Source organism: Capricornis sumatraensis, chromosome 1 (assembly GCF_032405125.1).
Source record: "Capricornis sumatraensis isolate serow.1 chromosome 1, serow.2, whole genome shotgun sequence".
NCBI classification, from domain to species: Eukaryota; Metazoa; Chordata; class Mammalia; order Artiodactyla; family Bovidae; genus Capricornis; species Capricornis sumatraensis.
The window spans coordinates 244345323-244371130 of NC_091069.1; the positions used below are offsets into that span (position 1 = coordinate 244345323).

Here is a 25808-nt window from a genome sequence, read left to right on the forward strand (position 1 = left end):
AAACTACCGCACAATTGCACTCATCTCACATGCTAGCAAAGTAATGCTCAAAATTCTCCAAGCCAGGCTTCAGCAGGACGTGAACCATGAACTTCCAGATGTTCAAGCTGGTTTTAGAAAAGGCAGAGGAACCAGAGGTCAAATTGCTAACATCTGCTGGATCATGGAAAAAGCAAGAGAGTTCCAGAAAAACATCGATTTCTGCTTTATTGACTATGCCAAATCCTTTGACTGTGTGGATCACAATAAACTGTGGAAAATTCTGAAAGAGATGGGAATACCAGAGCACCTTACCTGCCTCTTGAGAAACTTATATGCAGGTCAGGAAGCAACAATTAGAACTGGACATGGAACAACAGACTGGTTCCAAATAGAAAAAGGAGTATGTCAAGGCTATATATTGTCACCCTGTGTATTTAACTTATATGCAGAGTATATCATGAGAAACACTAGGCTGGAAGTAGCACAAGCTGGAATCAAGATTGCTGTGAGAAATATCAACACCCTCAGATATGCAGATGACACCACCCTTGTGGCAGAAAGTGAAAAGGAACTAAAGAGCTTCTTAATGAAAGTGAAAGAGGAGAGTGAAAAAGTTGGCTTAAAGCTCAACATTCAGAAAATGAAGATCATGGCATTGGTCCCATCGCTTCGTGGGAAATAGATAGAGAAACAGTGGAACACTGTCAGACTTTATTGTTAGGGGCTCCACAATCACTGTAGGTGGTGATTGCAGCCATGAGATTAAAAACTCTTACTCCTTGGAAGAAAATTTATGACCAACCTAGATAGCATATTGAAAAGCAGAGACATTGCTTTGCCAACAAAGGTCCATCTAGTAAAGGCTATGGTTTTTCCAGTGGTTATGTATGAATGTGAGTGCTGGTCTGTGAAGGAAGCTGAGCGCCGAAGAATTGATGCTTTTGAAGTGTGGTGTTGGAGAAGACTCTTGAGAGTCCCTTAGACTGCAAGGAGATCCAACCAGTCCATTCTGAAGGAGATCAGCCATGGGATTTCTTTAGAAGGAATGATGCTGAAGCTGAAACTCCAGTACTTTGGCTACCTCATGTGAAGAGTTGACTCATTGGAAAAGACTCTGATGCTGGGAGAGATTGGGGGCAGGAGGAGAAGCGGACAACAGAGGATGAGATGGCTGGATGGCATCACGGACTCGATGGACATGAGTCTGAGTGAACTCCAGGAGTTGGTGATGGATAGGGAGGCCTGGCGTGCTGCGATTCATGGGGTCGCAAAGAGTCAGCCACAACTGAGCGACTGAACTGAACTGAACTGATGATAATGGTGATGTTTTTAAACAATGAAAACACTATCCTTTCATATGTTTTATTTCTGTAGTATTGGAAGGAGATCAGCAAACATGTCGATAAAGTACACTATAGGCAAATCAAGGACAAAGAGATCTAAGACCTTTTAGGAATCTTGTATGATTGGATCAAGATGAATTTGTTCATGCAGGAAATATTAATGAGAAAGTTTGAAAAGGATACGCTAAGATTTTTCATTATTATTGCAGTATCTAACAAAAAGTAAATGTAAATATTATTAGTAGTAATAGTAGTTGACTTTTTTCTTTTGGCTATTACTATATGCCAACTACTGTGTTAAGCATTTGCATGCATCATTTCCCCTGTATTGTTGCCTTGAGAGGTTTTTTTCTTTTTTTCTTTTTTTTTTTTCCTGATTTTACAGATGAGGAAACCCAAGAAACTAAATGACTCCTCCAGGTGCATGGAAATAGTAGCAGACACATGATCTGAACCCAGACTTTCCCACTTGTAAAAAGAAGTCTGCTCCTAGGTAGTATATGAATAGACCAAATCCTTGGCCCCTGATGTTGGTAGAGGAGACAAAAGGAGCACGTTAGTGAGCAAGACAGACTCTTTTCTTTTGTTGATCATTTGGTCACCCAAGTTCAGGCTCTTTCACCCAAGCTACTGTTCTGGAATTGTGTCTACTTCTGTTGGGGTGATAATTCTGACTACTTTTGATTTTTCACATCAGATTCAAATATTTGTTACTGAGGCATAACTCACATACCTCAGTTCAGTTCAGTCGCTCAGTCATGTCTGACTCCTTGAGACCCCATGGATGGCAGCACGCCAGGCCTCCCTGTCTATCACCAACTCACGGAATTCACTCAGACTCACATCCATCGAGTTGGTGATGCCATCCAGCCATCTCATCCTGGGTCGCCCCCTTCTCTTCCTGCCCCCAGCTCCTCCCAGCATCAAGTCTTTTCTAATGAGTCAACTCTTCGCATGAGGTGGCCAAAGTACTGGAGTTTCAGCTTTAGCATCATTCCTTCCAAAGAACACCCAGGACTGATCTCCTTTAGAATGGACTGGTTGGAGCTCCTTGCAGTCCAAGGGACTCTCAAGAGTCTTCTCCAACACCACACTTCAAAAGCATCAATTCTTCGGGGCTCAGCCTTATTCACAGACCAACTCTCACATCCATACATAACCACTGGAACAACCATAGCCTTGACTAGACGGACCTTTGCTGGCAAAGTAATGTCTCTGCTTTTTAATATGTTATCTAGGTTGGTCATAACTTTCCTTCCAAGGAGTAAGTGTCTTTTAATTTCGTGGCTGCAGTCAACATCTGCAGTGATTTTGGAGCCCCCCAAAATAAAGTCTGACACTGTTTCTACTGTTTCCCCATCTACTTCCCATGAAGTGATGAGACCAGATGCCATCATCTTCGTTTTCTGAATGTTGAGCTTTTAAGCCAACTTTTTCACTCTCCTCTTTCACTTTCATCAAGAGGCTTTTTAGTTCCTCTTCACTTTCTGCCATAAGGGTGGTGTCATCTGCATATCTGAGGGTGTTGATATTTCTCCCAGCAATCTAGATTCCAGCTTGTGCTTCTTCCAGTCCAGCGTTTCTCATGATGTAGTCTGCATATAAGTTAAATAAGCAGGGTTACAATATTCAGTCTTGATGTACTCCTTTTCCTATTTGGAACCAGTCTGTTGTTCCATGTCCAGTTCTAACTGTTGCTTCCTGACCTGCATATAGGTTTCTATAATCCTCCCTTTAAAACTGTACACCTCAGTGATTTTTAGTATATTCACAAAGTTGTGCCACCATCATCACTAAAATTTTCAAGTGTTTCTGGAGTTCTTATTATATATATATTTTTCTTTTTTTATGGGATGGTGTGGTGCCACATGGCTTGCAGGATCTTAGTTCACCAATCAGGAATGGAACCTGCACCCTTGGCAGTGAAAATATGGAGTCTTGATAACTGAACTGCCAGGGAACTTCCCTGGAGCTCTTATTATAAATGTAAGATTTCTGGGAGAACTGAGGAAATATATTACCCTGCCTTGAAAGAATTTGTAATGACTTTTAAACTTAAGGCTCCTCATTACTTATAATAAAAGAGAACAATATTGTGTAAGAATGTAATAGATAAAATGCTTAGAAAGAAGAATTAACAAGTAGGGCTAGTGATGATAAGGGAGTCTTCTGTGGGGAGGCAGGCCTTGGAGATGAGGAAAAATTGGAGAAATGGTGTGAGCAGGAGGGCATCAGATGCAAGAAACTGTCAGACTAAACAGCCAAAGTGTTAAACTCTTGCCAAGCTAACTATTTGCCCTACTGAGAGACTACCTGGGACTGCAATAGGAAATAGAAAAGAGATGAGCTGAAGACCAGAGATATCAGCCAGAGATGACCTGGCCTATTTGAAGGTAATTTATATAATAGTGACCAGCAGCTTCTCTCAGAAACTAGGGTGTGATGCTCATTGGTTTCAGCAGGATGTATGTTTTGCAGAGCAAAGACAGCATTTGGCTCTTAGTGGAAATTTCTGCTTTAAAAAGGCATTTTGTTCCATTTTGAAATAAAGTGGGAGTGAAAGTCATGCCCCATGATGCTTCATGGTTAACAAAACTGCAAAGGCATTTCTGCCTGGGCATAAAAGATTATTTTAAGCATCATCTCCTGGGCTTCTCAGTTACTAAGAGAATCTTGTGTCAGCTCAGCGGTGCAGACAGGCGAGTTGCCATGACAATCCTGCTAGGCCTGGTTGGAGTCTAAATACCACAGAGGTAAGAAATGCTGTCACTGCCTGACCCCTGAGCAGCTTGGCAGTGTCCTCCCTACCCCTGCAGCCAGTCACTTCTCCTGGACCCACCTCTGCTGCACAGTCCTTGCCACTAGGAGGCACAGGCATGGCTGTGGGCATTCAAGGGTTAGTAGCTCAACCTGTTTGATGGTCAGTCTTCTCTTGTGTCCCAGAATGTGCTGTTCATGTTGAGTCGTATTCAAGTCTTCCTGAACGCTCATAGTCCCTCAAGCCTTGCCTTTGTCTCTCCAAATAGAGGCTGCTCCTGCTGCTGCTGCTAAGTTGCTTCAGTCGTGTCCAACTATGTGCAACCCCATAGACAGCAGCCCACCAGGCTCCACCGTCCCTGGGATTCTCCAGGCAAGGACACTGGAGTGGGTTGCCATGTCCTTCTCCAATGCATGACAGTGAAAAGTGAAAGTGAAGTCGCTCGGTCGTGTCCGACTCTTTGCGACCCCATGGACTGCAGCCTACCAGATTCCTCCTTCCATGGAATTTTCCAGGCAAGAATACTGGAGTAGGGTGCCCTTGCCTTCTCCGCAAATAGAGGAAACACTAGATCCTTACCAAGAAGTTGCACTAGGAAGCAGGAGAAAATCTTGAATGAATCTTATTCTCTTTCCAGCCAGATTATGTGTAGCCAGACATAATCTGAAGCTTTTTCACAGAGGACACCTATCATGGTATTGGTCAATCAACAATTGACCAGCAATTGATCAATCCCTGCAATTGCCTAGATACCATTCTGTCCTTTCATGTGGATGCACATAGTGTTTGTGAACAACAGTGCTTTCTAAAGATGGCAGTAACCACGTCTTCCATCTCTTGTGCTCTTCAACAATGCGACTCAATGCTCACATTGAGGCATGGATCTATATTCTTCAAATCTGGACCAGTATGTGTCTGAAGTGAAGTAATAATATGATTTCTAAGGCTAGGTCATAAAAGGTAACACAGCTTACATCTGGTATTCTTTGGATGCTTGCTCTTGGGATCCAATGCTCATGTTATGAGGAACCCCAAGCAATCACATGACAGGACCACCTACAGATGTTCCAGAGAACAGCCTAGTAGAGGACCTGACTGACAGGTATCATCAAACACCAGACGTGAAGTGAAGAAACCTTCAAAATACTTCAGTACAATAGCTGACATCACCCAGTCGTCCATCATCTCAGCAGAGCTCCCAAACATAGCGAAGCAAAAACAAGTTGTCCTCACTATGCCCTTTCTCAATTCCTGACCAACAGAAAGCATGCAAAAAATAAGAGTAATTGTTCTGTGCCAAAAACTTTGTGATGATTTAGAGAAAGGGAAAGACATAACTGAACTGAATTCAGAGTTCCAGAGAATAGTAAGGAGAGATAAGAAGGACTTTTTCAATGAGCAATGCAAAGAAATAGAGGAAAACAATAGAATGGGAAAGACTAGCGATCTCTTCAAGAAAATTGGAGATATAAGGGAACATCTCCTGCAAAGATGGGCATGATAAAGGACAGAAATAGTAAAGACCTAAACCAGAAGAAGAGATTAAGAAGAGGTGGCAAGAATACACAGAAGAATACCAAAAAAGTCTTTATAATCTGGATAGCCATGATGGTGTGCTCATTTACCTAGAGCCAGACATCCTGGAGTGTGAAGTCAAGTGAACCTTAGGAATCATTATTATACTCAAAGCCAGTGGAAGAAACGGAATTCCAGCTGAGCTACTTAAAATCCTGAAAGATTATAAAACACTGGTGAAAGAAATCAAAGAGGACACTAATGGAGAAATATACAGTGTTCATGGATTGGAAGAATCAATTTAGTGAAAATGAGTATACTACCAAAGGCAATCTATAGATTCAATGCAATCCCTATCAAGCTACCAACAGTATTTTTCACAGAGCTAAAACAAATAATTTCACAATTTGTATGGAAATACAAAAAACCTCGAATAGCCAAAGCAGTCTTGAGAAAGAAGAATGGAACTGGAGGAATCAACCTGCCTGACTTCAGGCTCTACTACAAAGTCACAATCATCAAGACAATATGGCACTGGCACAAAGACAAAAATATAGATCAATGGAACAAAATAGAAAGCTCATAGATAAATCCATGCACCTACGGACACCTTATCTTTGACAAAGGAGGCAAGAATATACAATGGAGCAAAGACAATCTCTTTAACAAGTGGTGCTGGGAAAACTGGTCTGCTTCTGCTAATTCACTTCAGTCATGTCTGATTCTGTGTGACCCCATAGACGGCAGCCCACCAGGCTCCACCATCCCTGGGATTTTCCAGGCAAGAACATTGGAGTGGGTTGCCATTTCCTTCTCCAATGTATGAAAGTGAAAAGTAAAACTGAAGTCGCTCAGTCATGCCCTACTCTTTATGACCCCATGGACTGCAGCCTACCAGGCTCCTCCATCCATGGGATTCTCCAGGCAAGAGTACTGGAGTGGGGTGCCATTGCCTTCTCCAGAGAAAACTGGTCAACCACTTGTAAAAGAATGAAACTAGAACACTTTCTAACACCACACACAAAAATAAACTCAAAATGGATTAAAGATCTAAACGTAAGACCAGAAGCTATAAAACTCTTAGAGGAGAACATAGGCAAAACACTCTCTGACATAAATCACAGGAGGATTCTCTAAGACCCACCTCCCAGAATATTGAAAATAAAAGCAAAAATAACATTTAAAAAAGGAAATTTAAAATTAATTTTTAAAATTTATTTTATTTAAAAATAAGCAAAAATAAACAAATGGGACCTAATTAAAATTAAAAGCTTCTGCACAACAAAGGAAACTATAAGCAAGGTGAAAAGACAGCCTTCAGAATGGGAGAAAATAATGGCAAATGAAGAAACTGATAAAGATCTAATCTCAAAAATATACAAGCAACTCCTGCAGCTCAATTCCAGAAAAATAAACGACCCAATCAAAAAATGGGCCAAAGAACTAAATAGACATTTCTCCAAAGAAGACATACAGATGGCTAACAAACACATGAAAAGATGCTCAACATCACTCATTATCAGAGAAATGCAAATCAAAACCACAATGAGGTATCATTTCACACCAGTCAGAATGGCTGCTATCCAAAAGTCTGCAAACAATAAATGCTGGAGAGGGTGTGGAGAAAAGGGAACCCCCCTGCACTGTTAATGGGGATGCAAACTAGTATAGCCACTATGGAGAACAGTGTGGAGATTCCTTGAAAAACTGGAAATAGAACTGCCATATGACCCAGCAATCCCACTGCTGGGTATACACACTGAACAAACCAGAATTGAAAGAGACACGTGTACCCCAGTGTTCATTGCAGCACTGTTTATAATAGCCAAGACATGAAGCAACCTAGATGTCCATCAGCAGATGAATGGATAAGAAAGCTATAGTACATTTGCACAATGGAATATTACTCAGCCATTAAAAAGAACACATTTGAATCAGTTCTAATGAGGTGGATGAAACTGGAGCTTATTACACAGAGTAAAGTAAGCCAGAAAGAAAAACACCAACACAGTACACTGCTGCTGCTGCTGCTGCTGCTGCTAAGTCACTTCAGTCGTGTCCGACTCTGTGTGACCCCAGAGACAGCAGCCCACCAGGCTCCCCCGTCCCTGGGATTCTCCAGGCAAGAACACTGGAGTGGGTTGCCATTTCCCTCTCCAATCCATGAAAGTGAAAAGCGAAAGGGAAGTCGCCCAGTCATGTCCAACTCTTCAAGACCCCATGGACTGCAGCCCACCAGGCTCCTCTGTCCATGGGATTTTCCAGGCAAGAGTACTGGAGTGGGGTGCCATCGCCTTCTCCAATACAGTACACTAACACATATATACGTAATTTAGAAAGATGGTAATGATAACCCTGTATGTGAGACAGCAAAAGAGACATAGATGTATAGAACAGACTTTTGGACTCTGTGGGAGAGGGCAAGGGTGTGATGGTTTGGGAGAATGATATTGAAACCTGTATAATATCATATATGAAATGAATTGCCAGTCCAGATTTGATCCATGATACAGGATGCTTGGGGCTGGTGCACTGGGATGACCCAGAGGGACGGTATGGGGAAGGGGGTGGAAGGGGGGTTCAGATGGGGAACATGTGTACACCCATGGTGGATTCATGTTGATGTATGGCAAAACCAATACAATATTGTAAAGTAATTAGCCTCCAGTTAAAATAAATAAATTTATATTTAAAAAATAAAATAAATTAATTTTAAAACATAAAAATAAATAAATAAATAAAATCCTGAAAAATCATGCTATGGAAGTGCTTCACTCAATATGCCAGTAAATTTGGAAAACTCAGCAGTGGCCACAGGACTGGAAAAAGTCAGTTTTCATTCCAATCTCAAAGAAGGGTATTGCCAAAGAATGTTCAAACTATCGCACAATAGCACTGAATTCACATGCTAGCAAGTTATGCTCAAAATCCTTCAAGCTGGCCTTCAGCATTACATGAACCAAGAACTTCCAGATGTACAAACTGAGTTTTGAAGCAGTAGAGGAACCAGGGGTCAAATTGCCAACATCCGTTTGGATCACAGAGAAAGCAAGGGACTTTCACAAAAACAGCTACTTCACTGACTATGATCACAACAAACTGTGGAAAATTCTTAAAGAGATGGGAGTACCAGATCCCTTACTTGTCTCCTGAGAAAATTGTATGCAGGTCAAGAAACAATGGTTAGAACCGGATGTGGAACAACAGACTAGTTCAAAATTGGGAAAGATATATGACAAGGATGAATATTGTTACCCTGATTATCTCACTTCTATGTGAAATGCTGGGTTGGATGAACCACAAGCTGGAATTAAGATTGCCAGGAAAAACATCAACAACCTCAGATACATAGATGGTACCACTCTAAAACAGAAAGGGAAGAGGAACTAAACAGCCTCTTGAGGGTGAAAGAGGAGAGTGAAAAAGCTGGTTTAAAACTCAAATTTTAAAAAACTAAGTTTATGATGCATGGTCCCATCACTTCACGGCAAATAGAAGGGGAAAAAGTGGAAGCAGTGACAGATTGTTTCTTTTCTTGGGCTCCAAATAACTGTAGACAGTGACTGTAGCCATGAAATTAAAAGATTCTTGTTCCTTGGAAAGAAAGCTTGACAAACCTAAACAGTGTATTAAAAAGCAGAGACATCATTTTGCTGACAAAGGTTGGGATAGTCAAAGCTATGGTTTTTCCAGTAGTCATGTACAGATGTGAGAGTTGGACCATAAAGAAAAGTAAGCACTGAAGAACTGATGCTTCTGAATTGTGGTGGTGGAGAAGACTCTTGAGAGTCCCTTAGAATGCAAGGGTATCAAACCAGTTAATCCTAACGGAAAGCAACCCTGTATATCGACTGAGGGACTGATGCTGAAGCTGAAGCTCCAATAGTTTGGCCACCTAATGGTAGAGCTGACTCATTGGAAAAGACCCTGATGCCTGGGAAGATTGAAGGCAACAGGAGAAGGGGTGGCAGAGGATAAGATGGTTAGATAGCATTACCAACTCAATAGACATGAATTGAAGCAAACTCTGGGAGATAGTGGAGGACAGAGGAGGGTGGCATTAGGTCATGAGGAGTCAGACATGGCTTAGTGACTGAACAACAACAACAAAACACTAAAAGAAGATAATAGGGTTATCTTTTTTCCAGTGAGAAACTGAAGTCCCAGAGAGGCAAAATGGTATCAGAGTCCCAAGGCCATGGTACTGTCTGAAGGATGATGTCAGAAATGCTGGGAAGCTGGAGATCAGTGCCCTAGAGAAGCCCTGGCTAGGTCCCTCAAGGGATTGGTTCTTGTCAATTAGCAGTACACTGTAGTGATGAAATTAAGACAATACTTCCCAATCCCAGCTGTCAATCAGGAAATACCTGACAGCAGACAGAGCATATTTTGCTTTGATTTAGTTTAGTGATGGTGTCTGCTAAGGATTTCTTTGCTGAAGGTTGCCATCATGGACTAGGAGAGTTCCGGCACTAGGGGCAAAGGTTAGACTGACTGGCTGCCTCCTTAGGCCTCACAGACTGCCATGTGTGATATGATCACTTACCAATTTTCCTCTCAGCGATATAGGAATTCCAATGCAAGGGTAATAACATACTTGTCTTAGAGAATCAAAGAAACAGAATGGCTCTGCTGAGATTTAAATCTTGGCCCTAACTAGTCAAAAGAACTTAAGTCATATAGTCTCTCTGTGTTTATTTTCTAAACAGTAAAATGGAGATAATTATAGTATTATCCTATGGGGTTATTATAAAGATCAAATGAGGAAATACACCAAAGAGTGAACATGAATTCTGTTAGGAATCAGACTTCAGTATTTAATTTATAATGGAATGTCAACACAATACTTCTAACAGATCACACCCAAGGCCACACTCCAGTTACCAAACAGTTCTTTCCTCAAAAAATCTTATCCTCAAAACAGATTTTCTCCCTCACCATCATTATCCCTAGTTTCACATTGTCCTTCTTAATTCCAACAAAATTACTGTGATCCCCAAATGCTGAACTTTTGCTGAATGGTATCCATTTCAAAAGAAGTCTGTTTCCTTCACACCACCCAGTGTAAGTCCAAATATTATGACTCATTTGTAGGGGTATGGTCTCTCTTGCTGCAGGAAGCTAGTGAAACTTAAATTTATAAATTCAAGTGTGCTCCTGGTCGTCTCTGATTGAGACTTTCAGGGCTTCCACAATACTCATCCCATATTATATGCTCAAGAAATGCTAGCCATTTGCAGTTGTAGGCAAGTCTTTTTATTCCCAGCTTCTTTCATACAGCATATCTCAAGACATGCTTATTCAGTAAAGGGCTATTCTCAAATAACTGGGAAGCCAGGCTAGCATGAGCAAACAAAGATTTTGAGAACATTCTTTGTTTTCTAATTTTTATTTTTATAGAACAGTCCAAGTAGTTATCAGGAATTGACCATGGCCTGGACTTTTTAAGCCAGCATAGCCATATCTCAGATAAAAGAAGGTCTTTAAATAGCTTGTCTTTTTATTTCTGAATTTCTACAAGCACTCATCTGACAAAGAAAGAAACAAAGTAATAGAATGAATACCCAAGATCACCCATGGTGATTAGGCTGACTCTGGAACCCAGGACTAGGGTTTATTTGTACCTAAAGTATATTAGGAATAAATGACTGTGCAAAATAATTTAGTAATCATTTACTCTCTCCAGGAGTTTCTCCCAGTCAGGAACTCATGAGTTTCTTAGCTGGGTGGTTCAGGCTCAGTCTTTCATGATTGCAGTCATTTTAAATGTTGCCTGGAACCAGAGGAATCCCTTCCTAAGTGGTTAATTCCTAGTTGGAAAGATGGTTCCTCCTCAAATGGGCCTCACCATAGGGATGTTTGAGTGACTGCAGGACAAGACTGCTGGCTTTCCTCACACAGAGCCGTTCAAGAGCCCAAGACACACTAGCAATACCTTTTATGATTCACCCCGGAAGTCACACCACATCAACTTGGCCATAGTCTACTAGCACATGTCAGTCCTGTTTTAGTACCAATTCTTCCATCTGTTTTGGACCAGCACTGTCTGTATTTCTTCGTTTGTAATATAAAAGTAACGACCTTCTTGTTTTGAACATAACCCAAAATAAGAATATCAAGAGGTGCTTAGTACAATGAGCTGCCCCACAACGGGCACTACTTAAAAGTGACTTCGCTTCCTGAAGAAGCCTGTCCCTAGTTTGCCTCATTCTCTTAAAGTTTAAATGCCAAGAGTCAAGTTCTTTTTTTCCACCCCATAGAGAGCTAGATCCTACCCACCCCACCCTACTCAGAGCCAAAGTTAGGACTATTCCGGAGGCGGAACTCTAGTTCTTGGAGCCGATCCCGGCACCGGCGCGCTTTGCGAGCGGACCGGAAATGGCTCCGGCAGTTCTTTTTCGTCCGGGAAGGCAGTGTGGAAGGCTGCGGGACAGCTTCGGACGGTTCACAGGACTGGGACACGGTCGCTGCGGCGCCCTGAAAGCCAAGCCGAGCGGCAGGGCGCCCGAGGGTGAAGGGGTTGCGCTCTCCCGGCCTCACCATGCCCAGTTGGAGGCTGCTGGCTTGGACCGGCGCCCGGGTGCTGGACCGCGGCACAGGTGGCCTGGGCACTGCCCTGGGCTCGGGAAACAGGTGGGTGCTGGGGAGAGACGAGCGTGGGAGGTGATCCTTGCACCCGGGCCAGGGTAGGAGGGAGCTCCGTCCAGGCCTGAAGAGTTAAGAATCACTACTCAAAGGACGTGCCCTTTGAAGGGTTGAAGGGATAGGTTTTTTATTTTCAATGCTGATGAGCCAGCGACTGGCAGCAAGAAGTACCAACAGCAATAATATTATCTTCCAATTAGTGAGTGTTTATAATAAATGTTCTGTTAGAAGCATTAGGCACCTTGGCTCATGTAGCCTCATGAGAGCTGTTATCATCCGTTTTACAGATACCACCATTATTCCGTCCTATCATTATTCAGTTTTACAGATAAAAGAGTCTTAGAGACAAGCAATTTGCCCAAGGTCACTTAATTAATAAGTGCAGAATTGAGACTCTAGCCTGGCTATATCTTCCTGTCTATAAAAGAGATAGACCTCAGAAAGCTTTACTTCTTTCTGACCCTCCTCTCAAGAATTACACACCTGTTTCCTGACCTCTGTCCCCTAAAGTCTTTCTTGTGTGTTCAGCTAGTAGAGGTCAGGTCTTTTATGGATTTTTAGAATTTGCACACTCCATTTTTTCACCATTATGAGCCTAGGCCATGTCATTACAGATAAGAGGTGAGTGTATCAGAAAAATATCAGTAAGCCCACATTCTGTCACCTCTACTGCATGTTAACTGTTATGGTACATGTTCAAATGGGCCTGTGACTTCTCTTGTCTACATAGGACTATGCTGTTGGAAATCTGTTTATCCCAGAGGAGAAAGGGAGAACTTTTCCTCCAGGATATTTATTAACGGTTAAAATATGAGCCCCATTTTCATAAGGAATGTCAGTGAAAAAAACTGGAACAGGATGCACACCTTTCCCTAAGGCCCTGACTATACTTTCCAGCTGATGTAACCTCCTGTACATTAAATGGGGAACCTTTTGAATTGTGCTTTGTTCTCTAATTTTATTTTTGCAGAACAGACATCTGGGTTTTGGTTAGAAGTCTCCATGGCAAGAGTGGTACTTGGTGGGATGAACATCTTTCTGAAGAGAACGTTTCCTTTGTTAAGCAATTGGTCTCTGATGAAAATAAAGCCCAGTTAGCAAGTAAACTCTATCCTCTGAAAGATGAGCCGTGGCCTATACATCCTTGGGAACCAGGTGGTTATTTTGTATATGTTGTGTTCTCATTGCCTGATTACTGTCTGACTGGCACATTTAAAGTCATAATGACTTCTGGATAAATTTGTCATCTCTGTTTTTCATGACATAACTGTGTCTGTTTCATTGTGGTTTGGTTTGCAAGTATATTTCCAGCATCCTAGTCTACTGTTAGTGAATGTCTGATGATCATCAAAACTTCCTCAAGAAACTGCATAGTAGGTGAAAAGAGAATCATTCTGCAAAATTTTTTTTTTTTTAATTCAGATTAAAATAGAAAAGAAAAGCTGGAAGAGTGCGGTGAACTAAACTATATCACTCAAAGATTTGCATTTGAGGTGTTCTAGCACTCAATACCTGCCAAGCATAACCCCAGAATCAGCTCTTAGTACCAGACAGAGGGCTACATCCATCTATGGCTAGACCAAAAAGCATAAGACCTTTCCTGTTGAGGCTGTTGTCTTTGATTGGGGGTTATTGTGGCTGTCAAATTGTTTAATGACTAGACATCTTAGTGGAACAATTTCATCAGTTTATACAACAAACTGAGTGTCATGGTAGATGCTATTTTTTAGCCACATAACCACTTATGTCATCTCTGTAACTCCAGCTAACTTCTTAGAATTTGAGTAGTAGATATTTCCTGATTAATGAGGTTGGATATGAATTGATACTAAGAAAGCAAGGCATAAAGGTAGATTCATCATGCCCTCTATTAATTACCACTATTCTAAATACTAGAATGTATCACTTTAACTGTTTTCTTTATTTTGTATAGTTCTCATATTTTTTATTTTACAGAGGTTTATTGAGTAATACTATGTCAGGCATGGTTGAAGACACTTATATCTGAAAGGAACAGTTGTATTTTACTCTATGGATATATCAGCATGTTTGTTATCTGCCTACTCCTTATATGAAACCAAAATTTAGGAAATCCTATAGTATCAAGTTGACAAATGTTGAAAAAAACTGTGTGAATACTGATTTGTCTTTAATTGCCAGGTTCCTCTAGAGTGGGCCTTATTGCACTGAAGCTAGGCATGATGCCTTTATGGACCAAAGATGGTAAGAAGCATGTGGTCACATTACTTCAGGTGAGAAAGAAATTAAAAATAATAGCAAATCTGTTGTGTGTGCTGAGATCTATTTGTGCAAACCTGTTGTGCAATAGACAATGTTTGTATCCTGAAACGTGAAGAAGAGGTAGAATGGAGCATAAATTCTGTGAGAGAGGTTTACTTCTGAGGATGTCAGTGAATGTTCTTACTCATGCCTGCTTGGAGGCTTTCTTGATACTGGTGTTGGGATAACTGGAGCAATAAAAAAAAAAAAAATTGTAATCTAACTTCTTACAGATCTACTAGTTTAACTCACAGTCAGAAAAAAGTCTCAGTCCCATCTTATTTTCATTTATGCGGTTCTTTCAACTCCAAGTTGTAATTTTGATCTCTGTACTAACTCAGAGTGTAACACTTACCTGCAGAAGCAGCATTTTGTTGTCTGAAATAAGGTTAATGGTTAAGAATGTAGGCCCAGGAACCTGAATATCTCATATCTCAGTTATACCATTTCCTAGCTATGTTCTTTGAAGCACTGCCTCATCTGTAAAAGATAGGATTTTATTCTTCAGGAGAAATCACTGTGACCTCCCTCAAAGGGTTACTGTGAGGCTTGCACAAGATGATAAATGTCAGGCACTTAAAATTTAAAACAATGTTCAGTGTCCAGCATTAGCTGTTGCTGTCTTTATCATTATTATAAAAATCACTGGTAAGTTGAGACCATCATTCTCCAGATCACTTTGAACAGCTCACTTCATCTTTGGAGTTAAGCCTTGGACAAGTGCTTAGGCAAGCGATGGAGATTAAAGTGAGAGCCCATACATGGAAGTGCTTCCCGTACTATCAGGCACAGGTGGCCTGCAAGCCCTTAGTAAGTTTTTACTGACTCTGAATGATCAAGGAAAGAATTATATCAATAATTCCTAGAAGTCTACAGAACTTTGTGAACTTTCAGGAATGACAGGTGGGATTGTAAATTGGAACAACTACTTCAGGAAATAGCTTAGCATTAGGGAAAGTTGAGGTAGGTGAACCTGTGGTCTTCCAGTTTCACTCCTGACTGTTACTAGAAAACTCAAACAGATCAGTTATAGCAGCATTACTCTTAATACTCCAAAACTAGAAATAACTCATGTTTCCATCATGGTAAAATGGATAAAGAAATCATGGTATATTTACATGATAAAGAGCTGGGTGGCAGTGAAAATGCACAGAATGGAGCTGCAGAAAGCAGTGTGGGTGAACCTTAGCAATAGAATCTTGAGCAAAAGCAGGAAAATCTGGAGGAGTCTGTGTGGTCTGACTCCACTTACATGAAGTTTCAACAGATAGTACTAAACTATAGGATTAAGCAGTGCTTTCAAAGGTAGTAATTATAATGAAAAGTTAAATAAATGATTACCACAATGTCAAGAGGGATGGTTGTTTATTTGAAGGGCAGTGCTTCTCAAACTTTTCTGTACCTCAGGATCACCTAGGGGATTCAGAAAACACAGGTTCTGTTTTAGTAGGTTCTGGCAGGGGCCTGAGACCCTGCATTTTCACACAGTTCCCAGGTGATGCTGATACAGCTTGTCTAGGGACCATACTTTGAGAACCACTGCTCAAGGGGTAAAAAGGACAGAGAGGAATGGGTTTGAGGTGGGGATTAGGAAGAGACAGAGAGGTTTGGGGGATTTTTGATATTGGTAGTGGTTATATGCATATTTTCTTTGTAAATACTCCATTTTGTTGTATATTTGTGTTTTATGCACATTATGTATTATGGTTAATGGGTTTTTTAGATTGTGATTGGTTTTAGAGGGATGATGAGATCAGAAAGTTTAGAGAATTCCTAACTGTCCTAGGGACTCAAGTGTGGCTGGTATGTAATATTAACAGGTATTCCAGCACATTGATTTTTTGTGTGTGTTTTTTGCTTTTTAGGTACAAGACTGTCATGTCCTAAAATATACTCCAAAGGAAAATCATAATGGAAAAATGGCAGCCCTGACTGTAGGAGGAAAAACTGTGTCACGTTTCCATGTAAGGATGCATTTTCATTCCTAGAATACTGCATTTCATTAGCTTTAGATCTGAGTTCTTTGAAATTCTGAATTAAGTTTTGAGGCTATCCCATAGTCATAAACTTGTCCTGGAGGTAAACTATGGATTTGGGGGAAGACAGTCTGATAGAGGGGCTTCCCTGAGGGTAAAGAATCTGCCTGTGATGCGGGAGACCTGGATAAGGTCCCTGGGTGAGGAAGATCCCCTGGAGAAGGGAATGGCAACCCACTCCAGTATTCTTGCCTGGAGAATTCCATAGACAGAGAAGCCAAGGAGGGACAAGAAGGCCTTCAATGAATAGTCTATAAAAATAGAGGAAAACAACAGAAGGAGAAAGACTAGAGATCTCTTCTGGGAAATTGGAAATACCAAGGGAACATTTTACCCAAAGATGGGCACAATGAAGGACAGAAGTGGTAGAGATCTAGTAGATGCTGAAGAGATCAAGAAGAGATGGAAAGAACACACAGAAGGAGTGTACAAAAAAGATCTTAATGAACTGAATAACTAATTCATGTTACCCAGAGCTAGGCATTCTGGAGTGTGAAGTCAAGTGGGCCTTAGGAAGCACTGCTGTGAGTAAAGCTAGTGGATGCAATGCAATTCCAGTAGAGCTATTCAAAACCCTAAAGGATGATGCCATCAAAGTGTTGCACTGAATATGTCAGCAAATCTGGAAGACCTAGCAGTGGCCACAGGACTGGAAAAGGTCAGTCCTCACCCCAGTTCCCAAGAAGAGATGGGACTAAAGCATGTTTCATACTAAACATGTTTGTACTAAAGTACTAAAGAATATTCTAACCATCCGACAATTCCACTCATCTCCTATGCTAGTAAGGTCATGCTTAAAATCTTGCTTGCTAGGCTTTAGCATTATGCAAACCAAGAACTTCCAGATGTCCAGGCTGGGTTTAGAAAAGGCAAGGGAACCAGAAATCAAATTGCCAACATTTGCTTAATCATAGAGAAAGCAAGGGAATCCCCGAAAAACATCTACTCTGTTTCATTAACTTCGCTAAAGCCTTTGACTGTGTGGATCATAACAAACTGTGGAAAGCTTTTAAAGAGATGGGAATACTAGACCATCTTACCTGTCTCCTGAGAAATCTGTATGCAGGTCAGGAGCAACAGTTAGACTCCTGTATGGAACAACTGATTGGCTCAGGATTGAGAAAGGAGTATGACAGTGCTGTCTGCTGTCACCCTGTTTATTTAACTTATACACTAAGCACACCATGAGAAATGCCAGGCTGGATGAGTTACAAGCTGGAATCAAGATAGGCAGGAGAAACATCAACAACCTCAGATATGCAGATGATACCACTCTAATGGCAGAAAGTGAAGAACTAAAGAGCCTCTTGATGAGGGTGAAGGAGAAGAGTGAAAGAGCAGGCTTGAACTAAATATTAGGAAAAAAACACACTAAGATCTTGGCATCAGCCCCATTACTTCATGGTAAATAGAAAGGGAAAAAGTGGAAGTAGTGGCAGATATCCTCTTCTTGGGCTCTAAAATCACCGTGGATGGTGACCGCAGCCATGAAATTGGAAGACGTTTGCTTCTTGGCAGGAAAACTACGACAAATCTAAGCAATGTGCTGAAAAGCCAAAACATTACGGTGCTGACAAAGATTAGTATATCAAAGCTTTAATCTTTCCAGTGGTCACATGCAATTGTGAGAGCTGGACCATAAAGAAGACAGCACCAGAGAATTGATGCCTTCCAACTGTGGTCTGGAGAAGACTCCTGAAAGTCCCTTGGACAGCAAGGAGATCAAACCAGTCAGTCTTAAGGGAAGGGAAGGGAAGGGAAGTGAAGTCGCTCAGTCGTGTCTGACTCTTTGCGACCCCATGGACTGTAGCCTACCAGGCTCCTCCGTCTGTGGGATTTTCCAGGTAAGAGTACTGGAGTGGATTGCGATTTCCTTCTCCAGGAGATCTTCCCAACCCAGGGATCGAACCCAGGTCTCCCGCATTGCAGGCAGACGCTTTACTATCTGAGCCACCAGGGAAGACTAATCTTAAGGGAAATCAACCCTGAATACTCATTGAAAGGACTGATGCTAAAGCTGAAGTAACAGTATTTGGCCACCTGATGCAAAGAGCTGACTCATTGGAAAAGACTCTGGTGCTAGGAAAGATTGAAGACAGGAGGGGAAGGGGACAACAGAGGATAAGATGGTTGGATGGCATCACCAATTCAGTGGACATGAGTTTGAGCAAGCTTTGCGAGATGGTGAAGACAGGGAAACTTGGTGTGCTGCAATCTGTGGGATCACAAAAGAGTCAGACATGACTGAGTGACTGAACAACAACAATTCCCAAGTAGAATGCTGAGTTTATAGTTTAAATGTGAAAACATCTGCACAATTAGTATTTTGGAGTTTTTTTGGATAACTAAAAGCTGAGAATACATTTTAAGAAATGGTGATGATTTTCACTAATGGCTGCTGAGATGCCTTTACATTTACTAAAACATTGCTTGTCTCTAGATTAGTATTTTTTATTATAAATTGTTTATGAAGTGAACATGAATGGAAATTAGGAGATAACCTGTGCTATGTAGCTGTCAAAACTAGCAAGTGTTTATCATTTACCTTTTATTTCCTTGTCATAGTTAATTTTTTATTTAAAAGTTTTAATTTTCTTTCTTAATTATTTATTTATTTCTGGCTGTGCTGGGTCTTTGCAGCTGTGCAGGCTTTTCTCTAGTTGCAGGGCGCAGGCTTCTCATTGCAGTGGTTTCTCTTGTTGCAGAGCATGGGCCCTGGGGCGCTCAGTCTTTAGTAGTTGTGGCTCCCGGGCTCTGGATTACAAGCTCAATAGTTGTGGCCCATGGGTTTAGTTGCTCCTTGGCATGTGGGTTCTTCCTGGATCAGGGATCAAACCCTTGTCTCCTGCACTGGCAGGAGGATTCTTTACCACTGAGCTACCAGGGAAGCCCCATAGTTAACTTTTCAGCAGTTGTTACATGCTGAGTATATAGGCATAAGTCTTTTACATTTATTAACCAATGAACTTTTTCAGACTCTAATAAGGATAAGTAACTCCCTCAGGGACACCCACTGATGAGAGGTAGACAGTCAGGCTCCAAAAGCCTTACTTTAATTGTCTCTTGATATCCGCTCTTTGGAAACATAACAGGGAAAGTGGACTAATAAATCAGCCATCTCAATATGGAACTATAAATGCAGCAAGCACACTGGCCAGTTCTGCTTGTGGAAATCTTAGGTTTCACAGGGAGAAGACTAGAAGAAGGACGGGTGTTAAAGGTATGCCAGGGGGAGTTGGCTTTATAGAACAGACCTGTGGAGGAGGATTGCTGCCTGGGAGGAGAAGGGCAGTGTGTCTGGATTTTAATGTGTGGTGGGGTTGGTGGGAGAGTGTGATAAAGGTGTGAAAGGTGGGGCTGTCAGGATGGAGTTTAGACTTTCTGAATTCTTTAGCCAGAAAGTGAAAGAAAGTGTTAGTTGCTCAAGCTTGTTGACTCTCTGTAATTTCATGGACTGTAGCCTGCCAGGCTCCTCTATCCATGTAATTCTTCAGGCAAGAATATTGGCGTGGGTTGCGATTCCCTTTTCCAGGGGATCTTCCCAACTCAGGGACAGAACCTGAGTTTCTTACATTGCAGGCAGATTCTTTACTGTCTGAGCCATTACTACTCACTACTTTAACCAGGGCAGTAGTCAGATTAGTCAAAGCTATGGTTTTTCCAGTAGTCATGTATGGATGTGAGAGTTGGACTATAAAGAGAGCTGAGTGCTGAAGAATTGATACTTTTGAACTGTGGTGTTGGAGAAGACTCTTGAGAGTCCCCTGGACTGCAAGGAGATCCAACCAGTCCATCCTAAAGGAAAGCAATCCTGAATATTCATTGGAAGGACTGATGCTGAAGCTGAAACTCCAATACTTTGGCCACCTGATGTGAAGAACTGACTCATTTGAAAAGACCCTGATTCTGGGAAAGATTGAAGGCAGGAGGAGAAGGGGATGACAGAGGATGAGATGATTGGATGGCATCACCAACTCAATGGACATGAGTTTGAGTAAACTCCAGGAGTTGGTGACAAACAGAGAGGCCAGGTGTGCTGCAGTCCATGGGGTTGCAAAGGGTGGGACATGACTGAGCGACTGAACTGAACTGTAGTCATATTGTTATCATGGTTGACAAAATTAGAAAATCCCCCATGCTGGGAGGACATTTAAGGGGTGAGCCCTCTGGGAAAGTTGGTGAAAGTCTTTTGCACTGGAGCAGTTGCTTTGGGCTTGGGAGAGGCAAGCATTATAAAAGACCAGGTGAGGATGAGCTGGTGGGACAGGACCCAGCAGGTCAGTGCTGATGCTGTGACCTGGGACAGAGACAAGGAATGGATTGCTTTGGAGGAAAGATGTAAAAAGTTTACAGAAAAGGCAGGTGGAACTGTCCTATAGGAAGTGGGGTATGTGTGCTAAGTCACTTCAGTTGTGTTTGACTCTTTGTGACCCCATGAACTACAGCCCATCAGGATCCTCTGTCCATGGGGATTCTCAGGCAAGAATACTGGGAATGGGTTGTCATGACTCCTCCAGGAAATCTCCCAGACCCAGGGATAGAATCTCTTATGTCTCTGGCACTGGCAGGCGGATTCTTTACCACTAGCACCACATGGGATATACTGATCAGTAAATTGGCAATGGTTGAAGTCCTATGGTTTAATAGGCCTGCCTCATAAATATTACAGGACTTATTTTTACATATTATGGTAGTATGTTTAGCTTATTTTTTATTAAGACTTCATATTAATATCTGCTACCTTTGACAGTTTATTGACTAATAATTATGGGGTTCAGATAAGGTAGTTAAAAGGACAATGTGATATTTTTGGAAACTTTTTTAAAAATGTCAAATGTTTGAATTTTTAAGTGTAAATATTTGCCAGACCTCCTGTGAATCATATGAACAATTCTTTGGTTTGCTAGATACCACTGTTTTCTAATTGATTATATTTCTGTGTTTTTGTTAGGACTAGCACTGTCATCTTTATTTCATTACCAATTTTGTAAATTTCTGGCTCTGTAGCCTCCATATTTGTAAATCAGGTGTCATGTTGGGGTAATCCATTCTGCTGTAGCAGATTTGTGAACATTACCTCCTCAGGACTGTGAGATAGTGGGAAATGAGTGGGCATGGCATCAGAAGAGCTGAGTTCTGTCTCTATGGCTGCCACTAGCTCCTTCACTCCACCTTTCAGAACATCCATTTTCTTACCCACCAAAACAAGCAATTGGACTTGATGGTCTCTGAATTCCCTCCCAGTTCTAGAAGTTTCACACTGATTCTCAAATACTTTAGTTTTTAACAAAAAACAGAAGTTCCCCTCCTACTTGCCAGCTCAATTTATTTATTTTCCTTAATGATGAAGACAGTCTTGTTGATAAAATCTTAATAGCTAAACTATTAGAGAAATGTTAGTACTTTTATTTCTACTTTTGTACTTGAGACTGGTCTTCATACCTTAAATTTTATCTCACCAGTGAATGTATGGCACAGCAGGATGCTGATTTGGATGCTGCTGATTCTTATACTGTGGTGAATTTTGACCCCGTAAATGACATGAATTTTTAAAACTATTCACTACTGTGGTATAGGAAGCGCTTCAGAGGCTCATTTATTCTTCAAGATATTAATTTTCTAGGTCCAGAGGTCATGTATTGCAATATTAAGAAACAAGTTTGTCTTTGAATGGCCTTTTGTCAGAATAGGATGTGAAAATGAAGTTCTAGAATTCTTTAGAAGTAAAGCATTTTGGTTCAGAAAGAAAGATTTTTGAAATTCAATGTATACAAACTTCAAACTTTCATTTGCACATTGTAACCCTCAGTGAAACTGCAAGTAGGTTGATTTTAGAGGGTCTGAGAGAGAGAGAGAGATCTATGAATATTAAATAGTGTAGCATTTTACAATGAGTTGATCGAATCAGTTTTATTTATACTAAGGCTGGAATGTTATTTTTCTTAATCTGTAAAGAATTTATGCCTCGAAGAAATTAGACTACTTGGCTTTTGCTATTTGTGTACCATATTATAAATAAACACTGATGTGGTGCATAATGTTTTTGAATAAAGAAGTTTAAGTGGCCTTACAAGTTGATTAAATCAATTCATATTTGGAGCAGAGAAGCATTTTCATTGTGAGAAGGATAATTGAAGAGAACTTTGAAGAGGGGGAAAAAAAATTGCAACCTTGTAGATGGGATTATCCAAGTATGACACTGCTGTCAGTCTTTTAAATTGCCTTTTGAAATCGTTTATTTGGAAGTTAGAAAAAAAACCCTCTGTAACACTACTGTTGACTTCAGCTCAGCTTGAACATTTGGTTTTTCTCAGGGCAGATGCCTGATTAGTTTTATGATATTTTTATTTAAAAGAAAAAATTATTCAACTTTAGTGAAATTGGAAGATAATCAGGAAGTATGTATTACCTTTGTCCTCCTTATGTCTCAGTCTAGAGTTACTTAGTCAAGATGTTATCTTTTCCATTTTATATTACTAAAAAATGTACAAGATTTTTCCCATAAGCCTCCTGGAATACTTCAAAACTGATATTAATAAAATATATTTTTTAAATTGCCAAGTAGAATATGTGAAGGTCAAATATAAAATTGAAATTCTGGTCTAAAATTCAATAAATTTGAATCTGATACATCAGGGAAATAATTTTAAGTATCCACATTTTTAGATGTTTTATTGAAGTTAAATTGATCTAAAACACTGTTAGTTACAGATGTGCAACATAGTGATTCAGTATTTCAGTCATTTCAATCGTTACAAAATGATTCCCATGATCAGTATAGTTACCATCCATTGCCATTCAAACTTATTACAATATTGTTGACTGTATTCTCCATGCTATACATTTCATCCTCAAGACTCATTTATTTTCTAACTGGAAGTTTACCTCTTAATTGCCCTCACTATTTCATTCATCCCCCCAGCCCCTCCCATCTGGCAACCACCTGTTTGTTCTCTGTGTCTATGAGTCTGTTTCTGTTTTGTTAACTTCCATTCGTTTTTTAGATTCTGCATATAAGTGAAATCATATGGTATTTGTCTTTCTCCATCTGACTTACTTCATTTTGCATAATATCCTCTAGACCCATCCATATTGTTGCAAATGGCAAGATTTTGTTTTATTTTTTCATGGCTGAGTAGTATTCCATTGTGTGTGTGTGTGTGTGTGTGTGTACATGTGTGCATGTGTACACAAATACACATCTTCCTTATCCATTCATCTGTTGACAGACACTTAGGTTGCTTTCATATCTTAGCTATTGTAAATAATGGTGTGGTGAAAATAGATGTGCATATATCTTTTCCTTTGAGTGTTTTTGTTTTGTTAGAAGAATACTCAGAAATAGAGTAACTTAAATAATATGGTGTTTCTATTTTTAATTTTGGGGGAACCTTCATGATGTTTTCCATAGCGGCTGCACCGGTTTATGTTCCTGTCAAGAGTGCATGAGGGTTGCCTTTTCTCTAAATCCTTTATAGAACTTGTTATTTTTTGTCTTTTTGATACTAGCCATTCTGACAGGGGGAGACAATATCTTCTTGTGGTTTTATTTGCATTTCCCTGAAGAGGAGAGCGAAAAAGTTGGCTTAAAGCTCAACATTCAGAAAACCAAGATCATGGCATCTGGTCCCATCACTTCATGGGAAATAGATGGGGAAACAGTGGAACAGTGGCTGACTTTATTTTGGGGGGCTCCAAAATCACTGCAGATGGTGATTGCAGCCATGAAATTAAAAGACGCTTACTCCGTGGAAGGAAAGTTATAATCAACCCAGACAGTATATTAAAAAGCAGAGACATTACTTTGCCAGCAAAGGTCCGTCTAGTCAAGGCTATGGTTTTTCCAGTGGTCATGTATGGATGTGAGAGTTGGACTGTGAAGAAAGCTGAGCACCGAAGAATTGATGCTTTTGGACTGTGGTGTTGAAGAACATTCTTGAGAGTCCCTTGGACTGCAAGGAGATCCAACCAGTCCATCCTAAAGGTGATTGGTCCTGGGTGTTCATTGGAAGGACTGATGTTGAAGCTGAAACTCCAATACTTTGGCCACCTCATGCAAAGAGTTGACTCATTGGAAAAGACCCTAATGCTGGGAAAGATTGAAGGTAGGAGGAGAAGGGGACGAGAGGATGAGATGGCTGGATGGCATCACCGACTCGATGGACATGAGTTTGGGTAAACTCTGTGAGTTGGTGATGGACAGAGAGGCCTGGCGTGCTGTGATTCATGGGGTTGCAAAGAGGTGGACATGACTGAGCAACTGAAGTGAACTGAACTGAACTGATGAGTAATGTGTACATTTTTTTCCATGTGTCTTTTGGTCATCTGTCTGTCTTTGAAGAAATGACTGTTCATGTCTACTGTTAATTTGTTAATCAGGTTGTTGGGTTTCTTTTGCTATTGAGTTGTATAAATTCTTTGAAATTTTGAATGTTGACCTCTTATCAGGTTTATCTTTTACAAATATCTTCTCCCATTCAGAGGGTGGTCTTTTTGTCTTATTAATAGTTTTCTTCAGTGTACAAAAACTTTTTAGTTTGATGTAGTCTCATTTATTATTTTTGCTTTTGTTTCCCTTGCCTGAGGAGACAGATCCAAAATAGCTTTGCTAAGATCTATGTTAAAGATCATGCTATCTATGCTTTCTCTGGGGTTTTCTGGTTTCAGCTCTTAGGTTTAAGTCTTTAATTCATTTTGAGTTTATTTTTGGATATGATATGAGGAAGTCATCCAATCTGATTCTTTAGCATGTAGCTATCCAGTTTTCCCAAAACCATTTGTTGAAGAGGCTGTCTTTTCCCCTTTATATTTTCTTGCTGCTTTTGTCATAGATTCAGTTCAGTTCAGTCACCCAGTTGTGTCCGACTTTTTGCAACCCCATGAATCGCAGCACGCCAGGCCTCCCTGTCCATCACCAACTCCCAGAGTTCACTCAGACCCACATCCATCGAGTCAGTGATTCCATCCAGCCATCTCATCCTCTGTCGTCCCCTTCTCCTCCTGCCCCCAATTCCTCCCAGCATCAGAGTCTTTTCCAATGAGTCAACTCTTCACATGAGGTGGCCAAAGTACTGGAGTTTCAGCTTCAGCATCATTCCCTCCAAAGAAATCCCAGGGCTGATCTTCAGAACGGACTGGTTGGATCTTCTTGCAGTCCAAGAGACTCTCAAGAATCTTCTCCAACACCACAGTTCAAAAGCATCAATTGACCATTTAACTATGGGTTTATTTCTGGGGTCTCTATCCTGT

General features: G+C 40.8%; 1 protein-coding gene across 1 annotated transcript in view; it reads left to right on the top strand.

Annotated features, from left to right (window-relative positions):
* The first annotated feature begins 12021 nt into the window (after positions 1–12021).
* MRPL3 (mitochondrial ribosomal protein L3) overlaps positions 12022–25808 on the top strand; it is a 56393-nt gene continuing 42606 nt past the window's right edge. The window contains exons 1-4 of the mRNA XM_068980050.1: positions 12022–12231; positions 13214–13398; positions 14404–14495; positions 16389–16487. Of these exons, the coding sequence (XP_068836151.1) occupies positions 12140–12231; positions 13214–13398; positions 14404–14495; positions 16389–16487 (468 nt within the window). The 5' untranslated portion in view covers positions 12022–12139. The remainder of the gene's footprint in view (positions 12232–13213; positions 13399–14403; positions 14496–16388; positions 16488–25808) is intronic.